General features: G+C 41.4%; 1 protein-coding gene across 2 annotated transcripts in view; it reads left to right on the top strand.

Annotated features, from left to right (window-relative positions):
• CEP83 (centrosomal protein 83) overlaps positions 1 to 12,720 on the top strand; it is a 62,454-nt gene that overhangs the window by 32,994 nt on the left and 16,740 nt on the right. For both annotated transcript variants that reach the window (XM_089652673.1, XM_089652674.1), the window contains exons 7-11: positions 5,185 to 5,316; positions 7,525 to 7,639; positions 10,069 to 10,213; positions 10,325 to 10,474; positions 11,932 to 12,007. In XM_089652673.1, the coding sequence (XP_089508799.1) occupies positions 5,185 to 5,316; positions 7,525 to 7,639; positions 10,069 to 10,213; positions 10,325 to 10,474; positions 11,932 to 12,007 (618 nt within the window). The remainder of the gene's footprint in view (positions 1 to 5,184; positions 5,317 to 7,524; positions 7,640 to 10,068; positions 10,214 to 10,324; positions 10,475 to 11,931; positions 12,008 to 12,720) is intronic.

The raw sequence follows: 12,720 nt of genomic DNA, 5'->3' as shown, positions 1-12,720 counted from the left end.
GGTTTATATTGCATCTGTTTGCTGAATACCATTTCAAACTGTTTCATTGTTGTATTCTTATATTTTTATGCACTATACTTTTGATTTATTGCTGATGGGTTACTGTTACTGTCGGTGCCGGAGAGTGTCTTTGCACTCTCCCTGACTGGAAGACTCTTCCCTGAGATCTTCTCTCTGGGCAGATCCATTCCACCACAGGGCTATTGCTCTGTATTTCCTGGTACATTGTTTGATTCATTTATATAGTATTGTTTCGTGTTACTTGACATTCAGACTTTTGTGTTCCGAATGTATTCTCCTTTCTCTTCCCTTTTTCTCCGATTTTTCTCTGTCTTTTTTTGTTCTTCTCTGGGGTCAGCTGGCAACATTTAAGGACTCTTAGGGACCTTTTCACTTTTCGGGAACGAGGGGTCTCTATCCTGATTAGCTCCTTTTATTACTTATAATGTCTTCCCTACGGTCAACTAGAGGAGGTATTCGTCTAATTTCTCACAATGTCCAAGGGCTTAATTCCCCATCCAAATGCATACAGGCCTTTATCTCATACCACTCCCTTGGGGCAGATATAGTTGCATTACAGGAGACGCATTTTCCCCCCTCCTTCTCTCCACGCTATATCCATAAAAATTACCCTCTCTGCTTTTTTGCTAATGCTACAGAGAAAAAACGGGGGGGGGTGTCCCTTTGCTTTTCTCGCCGAATGTCCTTTACCGAATCTAAAATTATCCGGGACAACAACATAAGCAAAATCCCAGTCCTGATTTGTTACTTAAACTTGACCAGGCCAGACTGGAACTTAACTTGTGTCTTACTACCACTGCTGACAAACAACTTTGTTGGTCTAATCATAAATTTTTTACTTGGAGGGACAGACCTGGCACCCTATTAGCACGCAAGCTAACTCCCAGACATTCCCAGACGGCCCTCCCCAAACTCAGACTGGATAACTGTTCGTTATTCCAGGACCCTGGTAAGATCCTCCACAAATTTCATTCTTTCTACACTCAACTTTATAGCTCGCCCAAAGGGGGTTCTTCTTCTTCTCTTGATACTTTTATGGAGTCTATTTCACTTCAGGAGGCCCATAGGGAGATGATGGAACGACCTATCTCATGTGAAGAAATTGGGAATGCGGAGAAATCTCTTGCCTCTCATAAGGCCCCAGGACCAGATGGTCTTCCCAATAATTACTATAAAGCTTTCCCTGATATTCTGACGCCCCATATAGCCCTCTATTTTAATTATTTGCATTATAAGGCATTCATTAGTGCCATTCCCAAGCCTCTCAAGGATGCCGCTATGGTCTCCAATTACTGGCCTATTTCCTTAATTAATTGTGATTTAAAGATTGTTACTAAAATCCTGGCCCTACGTCTTCATAACTTTTTGGCCCTATATATTCATGATGACCAATCAGGATTCATAAGCGGTCGACAAACATCGGACCAAATTAGACAGACTATAGCTTTGCTGTCAGCTGTGCAGTCCAATTGGGACGGGTCTCCACAGAGGGAAATTCTACTACTGTCCTTGGATATTCAGAAAGCATTGGACAGTCTGTTCTGGGACTATTTATTTAGAACGTTAGACAAATTCGGGTTTGGCCCTTATTTTACGACGCTGTTGCGGGCCCTCTATTCTACTCCGTCCGCTCAAGTTTCCATTCATGGATATAAATCAGTCCCTTTTTCGATAGAACGAGGGACTAGACAGGGATGTCCTCTTTCTCCATTGCTGTTTGCGTTGGCAATGGAACCACTTGCGATTGCTATTTGCGCTGATCCCACTATCTTGGGTGTTTACTGTGGTCAACGGGATCATAAATGCACCCTATTTGCTGATGATGTTCTCATGTACATATCCAATCCTCGAACATCCCTGGCTGGTTTCTTCCATTTGTTTCATCGGTTTTCTGAGGCCTCCGGTCTTACACTTAACTCATCTAAAACAGTTGCTTTAAATATCTCGTTACCCGATTTGGAGGCTCGTTACTACCGGGAAAATTTTGATTTTCAATGGGCCCCTGGTTCTCTCCCCTATCTAGGGATTCACCTTATGAAATCTATATTGACATTATACAAGGCCAACTATCTCCTGCTTTTCAAACAACTTAAAAATGGCTTACTAGACTGGCAGGATCTTTCACTTTCCTGGTTCGGTAGAATTATTTCTATTAAAATGACCTTTCTACCAAGATTATTGTACTATTTCAGGACACTACCAATCATGATCCCCAAACGGGAACTGTTATTACTACAAGCAACAGTCTCTAGATTTGTATGGAGGGGAAAACGCCCTAGGCTTAACAAATCTACCTTATTTTCTCTGAAGAGGCATGGCAGTTTGGGACTCCCTAATCTTTTAGCATACTTTCAGGCGGCCCAGATAGCACAGTTATCATGTACTACGGCCAGGGGATGTGTCCCCCAATGGGTTGGGATTGAGGCTCTTTCGTGCCGTCCATATGCTATTGGTTCTCTCATGTGGCTTACCAGTGGATTGCGTCCTCCTATTTTGTGTCCTACTCTATCCTATTCTTTATCGGTGTGGGATTGATGGGGAGCTCGTAAACCTTTCTCCTCTCCGCATACCCCGTTAGCCCCGGTGTTTAGTAATCCTGAGTTTTCCCCGGGTCTGTCTTCCTCGAGGTTCCACTGGTGGATTAATAAGGGGTTGTTACGTATCGGAGACTATTTAGATGCGGTTCATCCTCGGTCTCCTCAATATTTTGTGACTAATTATAAGATGCCTCATGGAGAAATATTCCGTTATCACCAACTTCGCTCTTTTATCAATAGCAAACTTAGATTACTTACAGAACCTTGTGCGCTTACTTCCCTCGAGGTCTCCTGTGGGGCAAGTGGAATGATGCGAGGTCGTTTATCCATTATTTATGCTTCATTGGTTGATCCCCTCACTAAATTATCCTACATGACCCAATGGGAGAGGGATTTAAATAGTTCATTAGATTTAGATACGTGGCGGAATGCGGCTCATACTCTATCGAAGATCTCGATTAACACTGATCTTGTTGGTTCCTACTCGCCTAGCCATAATGTATCCCTCAGTGTCATCTAGCTGTCATCTAGCTGTTTCCGACGCTGTGGTCAAGAGGGTACCATGTTCCACGTTTGGTGGAAATGTCCAGTTGTGAGTAGGTTCTGGATCCGCATATTCAATTTTATATACTCAGTAACAGGAGTTAGTATCCGTAGATCGCCGGAAGTGTTCAATATACTACCCTCTGACGTTCCCAAAAAATCGACTAAACTAATGTTATACCTATTACTGGCGGCTTGCATTACCATAGCTAGAAGTTGGAAACAATCTTTGATCCCGTTAAACAGGGTGAAACAAAAACTTATCTGGATAATGGTTAACTATAAACTGCCAAGTATTGTCGATGACGATATGTCCAGATTTGAGAGGACTTGGGAGCCTTGGATTAATTACATTACTGTATCAGAGTCCTACAGCTGACCCCCCCCCCCCTCTTATTTTCTTCCTTTCCCTTAGGAGTAATTTCCTTCTTCTTTTCTCTCTTTCTTCTCTCTCTTTCTACTCTATTCGCTGAATTATTTCTGTCACATTTGGTTCATTCCTTTGGTTCAATTTCTGTTTATTGATTTATGAAACCTGTATGTCTTGATGGTTATGGCACTCTCTGTGTGTATTTGTAATGCCACTTTTCGATCATCTTTTTGCATGCCTATCAGTGTTATGATTCTGATTCTATATCTCGTTCCACCATGTAGGTGGACTTTTTTTTTTGCCATCTCGTTTTATGCTTTTCTATGCTTGTTTCTCAATAAAAATATTGAAATATAAAATTATGCACAATCTCAAGGTACCCCATTCCAAAACGTAAAGCACTTAATGAATAATTTTACATAATGCAGCAGCATCCACACACTTAGGATACCCAATATTAGAGGTGATTTATTCTTACAAAGCAATATACCTTTGCACACTGGTACTGACTAGTATTCCAGGGCTTCTCCTCATAACTCATCTAACATAACCCCAGTGCTGATGGAGATGGATAGGGAGGGGCAAACGAGGATGCTGTGCAGGCATTCAATGTCCTCTAGATCAGCCAATGACGTCATTGGTTTTTAGGATGCCAGCAGCTGGCCAGCACAGTATCCAAGGCTGTAATGGTGCACAATGAAAACCTATGGCTTTGTGTGACACAAAGGCAGGCTTTGACTCACCTTCTAACTTGTAATTTGTAGGCAATTAGGGATGATGTTTTTAGGCACTTTGCCAAGACACCCCTGAGGAACCCAGAAGGCACTCTGGTTGCAAAAGGCGGTACCGGACTATTGACTATTAGACCTTTACTGAGAGCTTACTAATATAGCAAATTTGTGGTCAACAGGTCTAAGGAGGTATCTGCTTCTCTTGTACAAAGAAATGGCAACCACCACAACCTATAACTGGCCTTTGCAGCAAGGAGCACATGGAAGGGCTATGCATGTCAAAAAACAAAAATTCCAAGCTCACTTATTTGCCAGCCTGCAACAAACCGAATTAACCCTGTCTAGCAGTTCATGTTAAAATAAGGGATTTGGTTTGCACACATTTGTAAACATATGGATAAGCTGCAAAGGCCATCTCACGGCACCCCAGTGTACTAATTCTATAAATTGAGTCTCCAAAGTTTGAGCACATATATAATAATGGATAAATTGAGGGCAGGTATGCCTGGATGAACCCACCCCTCCTTAAAGGTATAGGGACACACTTTACACCCAGCAATAGCACAATGGCAGTGAAGGTATGCAGTGCGTCCCCTCAACAGTTCACCAATAGTACACACAAATGGCAACCACCCCAACCTATACCTGGCCTTTGCAGCAAGGAGCACATGGAAGGATGATGCAAGAAAGGGGTGTAGTTTGCTTCTTTGAAAACTGCAAGGTATCTGCTTCTCTGCAAACTATTTTGTAACCTAAACATGTAAAGCCTATGGCAAGGTGAAATATTTTAGTATAGTCTGTAATGAAATTCAGTAAACATTACTAATACAGATTAGTATGGTTTCTTATGATTGGTCCTCTTGTTTTTGCATTTTGTGGATGAATCATTTGATCATAGGTGAACAGTGTGATGTATTCATCCCTCAGTTTTTGAATGCTATTGTTTTGTGAGTTTACACTAATGCCTATTCATCCTTTCTAGGCAGAGAAGCAGTCTTTGAAGCTGAGCCTTGAACGGCTGGAAAATGAGCTTCACTCGACTACAGAACAAAATGACATTTTAAATAAGAAACTGCTGGAAGCTGAAAGAAAGGCTCATACACTCACTAGCAAAGTAATGTATTATGTCCAGTAATAACTTTGCTATTAAAAGTTTGTGTTTAGATAACCACTTAAACACATTTACATTTTTTTTTTTTTTTGGACAAAAAGATCCATCTATTTTACATTGCAATATTCAATAACTTGACTTTTTGCTGGGAACACAGCTTAGAGGTGTATGACCAGAAAGTGACTGACATACCTGGAAACTTTTGAAAATGGTAATGTCAAAAGAATGGAGGCAGAGTAGGGGGTAGAGCAGTGGGTGGAACCAATAATGGCATGCACAGTGCACTGGTGAGGTCAGTGATGGGTGTTGCGAAATTGTGGCAATAGTGGGTGGGGCTTAAACCTGAGCATACATACAGAGTACAGAGGTTAGAAGAATGTAATGTACAGAATACAGGGGTTAGAAGAATGTAATGTGCAGGGGTTAGAAGAATGTAATGTACAGAGTGCAGGGGTTAGAAGAATGTAATGTACAAAGTGCAGGGGTTAGAAGAATGTAATGTACAAAGTGCAGGGGTTAGAAGAATGTAATGTACAGAGTGCAGGGGTTAGAAGAATGTAATGTACAGAGTGCAGGGGTTAGAAGAATGTAATGTACAGAGTGCAGGGGTTAGAAGAATGTAATGTGCAGGGGTTAGAAGAATGTAATGTACAGAGTGCAGGGGTTAGAAGAATGTAATGTACAAAGTGCAGGGGTTAGAAGAATGTAATGTACAAAGTGCAGGGGTTAGAAGAATGTAATGTACAGAGTGCAGGGGTTAGAAGAATGTAATGTACAGAGTACAGGGGTTAGAAAAATGTAATGTACAGAGTACAGGGGTCAGATGTGTAATATACAAAGTAAGGGGGTCAGAAGTGGATAATGCACAGAGCTCTGGGGTCAGGCATATGTAATGTATACAGTTTAGATGTCAGAAGAATATACAGCACAGCACCACCTTTGATTACCGCATATGCATATCCACTGCATACACCTGCATATATATATACCTGGTAACTGATACAATGCCCCTAGCCTGGTGGTGGGGGAGATTTTTGCAAAGTGGGAATGTGAGGGGAGGCAAAATGGGGTGTGCAACATAAAATGTGGATGTGACCAAAAGCTTTACAAGGGCTGTTAATATAAAGCCAATTATAAATGCGGTGGTACTTTTAACAAATAAAGGAAAACTGATGAAAAATACTTTTAGAAACCAATTATAAAACTGTTGTTACCCATAGCAACCAATGACAAACTAGTAAAAAGCCATAGTAAATATGAGCGTCTTTCTTTCATAGTGAAGAGGAGTTCTTTCTTTTAACACATGCCACTGCATTCCCCAGACTGTCCCCAAACAATGTGTAATAGACTCCCTCAAGAACCTGTTCTGGCCAGCTCAGTAGATTATTTTTTAAAAAGAGACTGGATTCTTTCCTAGATAAACATAATAAACCTGGATACTAATATTTATAGGTAAAGTTGATTCAGGGAATATCCAATTGCCTCTTGGGGATCCAGGAAAGATTTTTTTTTTCCCCCGTTGAAGCAAATTGGATTATTTACTGGGGGAATTTTTTGCCTTCCTTTGGATCAACAGTGGGCACAAATCTTAAGCAGGCCCTCCTGGAGATTAGTCATTCCAGAAATGACCTGGCAAACTGACCTACATTCTGGCACTGTCTGGTCAGTTCTGGCAAGTTACCTTTTTTTGTGATTTGAGTTGTGATAGACTCTTCCTGCTTGTTTTTCTATGCTGTTGTGTTTTGTGAAACTCTGCAGCTGCAAAATCCAGCTTGAAATCCCTGAAGCTGCTGGCCCAGGCATTTCCACTTTATCTGTTTGCATTAACACCCCTGCTTGTATAACCATACATTTATTTGATGACAAATTAAATCTAGAAAATCATTTTCCAGGATAGGTGAAAGGGCAGTCCCAGTAAGCAAATGGGATAGGTAAGCTACATCAGTTGTGTTGTGATGTCACTCAAGAGTGGAAAAGTGTCCTTGTTAAATATCTTTATAAGTAGGAAATCAAAACCGTAAATTTGGAAGAAGCATTGTAAGCATGCGCCCATAGGATAACATTCATGCAATGTTCTTGTATTTTAATACGGTGCTGGATTTGAAAATCGTATTGGGTTAAAGGGGAAGTTATGTTTGCATATACTGAAACTGAAATGGTTTGGTATATCGACTATTATGTGCTAACACATACTTATTTTCTATAATACAGATTGATAAACTAAAGCATTCCCACAACATTGAAATTACCAACATAAAATTAGAAGCTGCCAGAGCAAAGAATGAAGCTGAGAAAGATAAAGACAAAATTCAAAATCAGCTGGAAGGTAGTGAATCCCTAACACAATTATTTTAAAATATGACCTGATTTGAAACATGTACTGTATATTGTTTCTTTTTATGAAAATGTGTTCTAATGCAGTAATTATGGTGTTATTTGATTTTAAAAAATGTACAGCCTCCTAAAAATATACCGTATTTTTCGCTCCATAAAACGCACTTTCTGTGTGTCTTATAGAGCGAATATGGAACGGCCGGCCCGGTATTCCCGCAGCCTCCCTGTTAGAATATGGGTCGGCCGCTCGGCTCTACTGTGCAGAAGAACCCGCTCCTCGGTCCTACCTGTTCCTCGGACCAGCGGTGTCCTGCTTTCACCGGCCGTCTTCTCTCCCCGGCACCGGCATCTGCAGTGTGGACACCCGGCTGTGACAGCTGATGGCTTCACAGCCGGGTGCCCACTGCGCATGCGCGAGAAGCGCTGCACTTTGTGAATTGCCACCTGTAGTCTTCTGGGACCTGTCACGTGTCCCACAAGACTCCGTGGAAGTGGGAGCGGGTACTTGTCCCCAAAGGTCTGCAGTCTCTGGTCATCTCCTGTACTGTGTCCGCAGTCTCTGGTCATCTCCTGTACTGTGTCCGCAGCCTCTTGTCATCTCATGTACTGTGTCCGCAGTCCCTGGTCATCTCCTGTACTGTGTCCGCAGCCTCTTGTCATCTCCTGTACTGTGTCCGCAGTCTCTGATCGTCTCCTGTACTGTGTCCGCAGTCTCTGATCGTCTCCAGTACTGTGTCCGCAGTCCCTGGTCATCTCCTGTACTGTGTCCGCAGTCCCTGGTCATCTCCTGTACTGTGTCCGCAGTCCCTGGTCATCTCCTGTACTGTGTCCGCAGTCCCTGGTCATCTCCTGTACTGTGTCCGCAGTCTCTGGTCATCCCCTGTACTGTGTCCGCAGTCTCTGGTCATCTCCTGTACTGTGTCCGCAGTCTCTGGTCATCTCCTGTACTATGTCCGCAGTCTCTGGTCATCTCTTGCACTGTGTCCGCAGTCTCTGGTCATCTCCTGTACTATGTCCGCAGTCTCTGGTCATCTCCTGTACTGTGTCCACAGTCTCTGGTCATCTCCTGTACTATGTCCGCAGTCTCTGGTCATCTCCTGTACTGTGTCCGCAGTCTCTGGTCATCCCCTGTACTGTGTCCGCATTCTCCGGTCATCTCCTGTACTGTGTCCGCAGTCTCTGGTCATCTCCTGTACTGTGTCCGCAGTCTCTGGTCATCTCCTGTACTGTGTCCGCAGTCTCTGGTCATCTCCTGTACTGTGTCCGCAGTCTCTGGTCATCTCCTGTACTGTGTCCGCAGTCTCTGGTCATCTGCTGTACTATGTCCGCAGTCTCTGGTCATCTGTACTATGTCCGCAGTCTTTGGTCATCTCCTGTAGTTTGTCCGCAGTCTCTGGTCATCTCCTGTAGTATGTCTGCAGTCTCTGGTCATTTCCTGTTCTATATCTGCAGGCCATTGGTTCAGAATATTTTTTTTCTTGTTTTCCTCCTCTAAAATCTAGGTGCGTCTTATGGAGCGAAAAATACGGTAATATAAAGCTCCTTCTGGGTTCTCTTTAGGGCACGTCTATACTGAAGACAAACAAGATGCAAAGGAGCAATCATATGGGTTTTCAGTAGCTGATAAGACAGACTGTACAAGCCCTGTTATATGGGCTTCAGCTTGTCTAAAAACTGTTTTCAAATTATTTGAAAAGCTTTCAACAAGCATTACACAGCTTTTTTTTAAAGCCTTTAGAGCAGTATTCAGCTCTTGATTGGTGGTGGTAGGGGGAGCGATGACTGTCACTTTAAGCAAGCTGATGGTAAGCTTCACTAATACTTAAAAGCCTGCTGAAACCAGCAAGTAGCTTGTTTTAAAGTGAAAATCAGTTTACTTATTAATATCTATGTTTAATATCCCCTTAAGGCTTCAAAATAGCTGCTTTCCAAATGCTTTACACTTACTTTTGTAAAGGTTTTCTGTACACATTGGCTTCTCATATACTGAAGCCTGTATGTACAAGGCCTTATACTGATAAATTATTGATAAAACCCTCAGCCTGTACCATCCTGGCAAGACTTGCCAGAGTAGTTACAAGAAGAAATGTAACCTGTTTCTTCGATGGTTTATTTAGAAGAAGACATAAATGGTAGCCTCTGTAATTCTGTCAGCATAAGTTTACTTTAAAACTATGTATAGTTACATTTATTGCACATCAGTGCCTGCTTGTTTCCTAATTTTAAAGAGTGGTGGTGTTCTCTAATTCCTGCCATCCCGCACTGGCCTTTGCATCAGTAAAAAATTATTGCACGCTGCTTAGGAGTTAATATTAATGTACCCAAATAACCTGTAGTTATTATACCTGCCATAGAGTTGGTTGAAATTATTACTGAGTAAGAAAAAAAGGAACTTTGAAAATGGAAAATTCTATTTGGCAGAATTAGAAACCGAAAATGGGATTCTGAAAGCAACTCTAGAACGCCAAAAGGAGCTACTGGCTGAGAGAGAGCGTGAACTGATACGTAAAGTGCAAGCTGCCAAAGAAGCAGGCCTACAGGAAACTGCTACAATCCTGGCTGAAAGGTCAGCAATGGCGTAACTCTGTACTGTACTGTACACGTACCTGCTTGTTTATTCCAATTCATGTGTGGTTCCCTGTTTTTAAATTTAGTTGGCTGTTGTATTTTCCCTTAGGCTGGAGCTAGAAAACAGAGTAACTGAATTGGAGAAGTATAAAGAGGATCAGGACCACCATAACCACACAGAAATAAATCAACTCAAAGAAAAGGTTCAGATTGCTCTGTTAGCAGAGGAATCTGCCAGAAAGGAACTTCAGAATTTAAGGTTAGTTTTTAATTGTATAAATACTTGAGTGTGCGTTTTTAATTTTTATAGCAGGCTATATTTTAGAAATGGTTGCTTAAAGTGGAGCTAAACTCTCAGTGGAGAGGCAAATGGCTAAATACTCTGTTTACTGTCTTACGGACCGGTTTGCAATTTTTGGACAACCTTTATTGTGATATTCTGACATTTGATAGTCAGGAAGATCACTCCACTTCTCTCTGGTTTACCATTACTGCTTTCTGGTTAAACCCCCTGTACAGAATTGATGAAGATAAGCCATTGTCCTATGAATAGGCTGGAGGTGTTCTAGTAAGCTGCATTGCTGAACTAGAAAATAAGTGTCACTTATCTGTATGCACAGTGGAGCAATGTTGCATAAATCACAAGCTGATTTAAAACAGTATCAGTTTTTCATAGTATTCAGGTCCTGATGGAACATGTAGTACCTTACCCATTTTTCCTAGGTGTGCTAGCTGCAATGTTAGATAGGGTGCCCCTCCTCAACACATGGATGTCCAACACTGCAGCTAGCAAGGCAACAGATGCATTGCTAGTTATCACTTGTTTCTTAGCACTTTCCCCTAATAAGGTTATGCAAAGTAAAATCTGCAGTGCTAGAACAGCCATCATACAGTGTGAAATCTTACAATTACTGTACAATATCCAACTGCCTTCCCTGTTCAGCTGGACCCCCCTTTTCAAAAAGAATAAAACCTCTAATTCCAGAATTTTTTTTTTTTTTTTTAGAGAACTCCTATATTGGGGTCGGAGACAGGAAGGCAAATAGCAGTTTGTGAAGGAGCTCAGTGTTTGCAGTTTAATTTTTCTCAGTGCATTAATAATTTCAGTATGCACATAGGGTCTTTGGGGGGCTGTAGCTGTATATCCGAGAGGTGGCCATGCATTGTAACAATATGATGTGGCACCAGACTGTGCCTACTAACAACATGCAAGTTTACTACTTAAGTATGCAATGTAATATTACATTACTGCACCTGTCTAGGTTTTATGGAAATAAACTATTTCTCTGGTAAATGTTATTTAAATACATGTATAAAAAAGGCTGCCCAGACACTACCCTATGCCAACAAGTGATGCTTATTTTCTCAACATTTCTTACAGTATATGGACAATGCAGGAGATACCTAGTGATCATTGAAATGTCCATTATCACACAGATTTTCTATGTGACTAATTCAGGGCCATTCCTATTAATACACATACCTGGGAGCAGTCCCTATACTGCTTGGGCTTCAGTGGTTAATATTGCCCAAGTGGGGAGAAAATACATTGTAGGCGCATCAACTGAGATAAAAAAGGACTTTCTTCTTTTTTTGTTTCGATAAATCTGGGGACTCCTTAATATTTCTATATCTATTTAATTGCACATTAAATATTTGGTGGTATTCAAGTAATCTTTTAGCTATGGCTAAACTCTTTTGTTTCTTCCTTTTTAGATCTAAACTCCAGCAACAGGTGTCCTATGCAGAACAGATAAAGAAAGAAGTCCATGATGCAGCAGAGCTCAGACAAGTAAGGATGCTGATGCATGTAGAACATGAATTAGTTTTACATGCAGACTACAGAAAGCTGTCTTCATTAGTTATTTTTGTTTTTAACAGGTAAATATTACTATATAATTAAAAGCAGAAATTATTGTACAATATGTTTTTTTTAGCCTTAGTATTCCTGGTGTGTACTATCTGTCCACTCCTAGTGTAGCAGCTAGAAGGCAATGGCTTTTACAGCCAGTCATTTGTCTTCCTTTACCGTAGGTTCACACTTGTGCAGGGTTGCAGCCTGCGTTTGTGTATGGCACCCTATTTATTTGAATCGCACCATTTTAAAAACATGGCCGCAGGGAGATTGCATAGTGCATTTGTACAATGCTATTTCCCTGTGGTTCCTGCACCGCAAACGCACTTTAAGGGTGAATGCCAGGCTGCACATCTCTACAAAGCAGCACATTGTAGTTGCGGGTGATGGAACAGCTGCGATTTCTGCACCTGCAACCAACCCCACACAGTATGAACCTAGTCTTTCCCTATGTGGTTGTTTTCACCATTCATTTGGTGTGCTTGTTTGGATTTCCAGGTAATCTAGCCACACTTAAATTGGAACTATCAGCAAATCATAAATTACAATCATGATGTCACTAGTATTCACACAGTAGTTTTGTTTTTTCGGAGCCCTTTCTGTTGCACTATTTTATTACCTGCCGATGCTGCTATTATCTTCATTATTTG

This window comes from Staurois parvus, unplaced genomic scaffold (assembly GCF_062004578.1).
Source record: "Staurois parvus isolate SC_StPar_1 unplaced genomic scaffold, SC_StPar_1.0 ptg000025l, whole genome shotgun sequence".
In the NCBI taxonomy this organism is placed as follows: Eukaryota; Metazoa; Chordata; class Amphibia; order Anura; family Ranidae; genus Staurois; species Staurois parvus.
The sequence above is the reverse complement of the archived record's forward strand: the minus strand, read 5'-3'. Positions and strand labels throughout refer to the sequence as shown.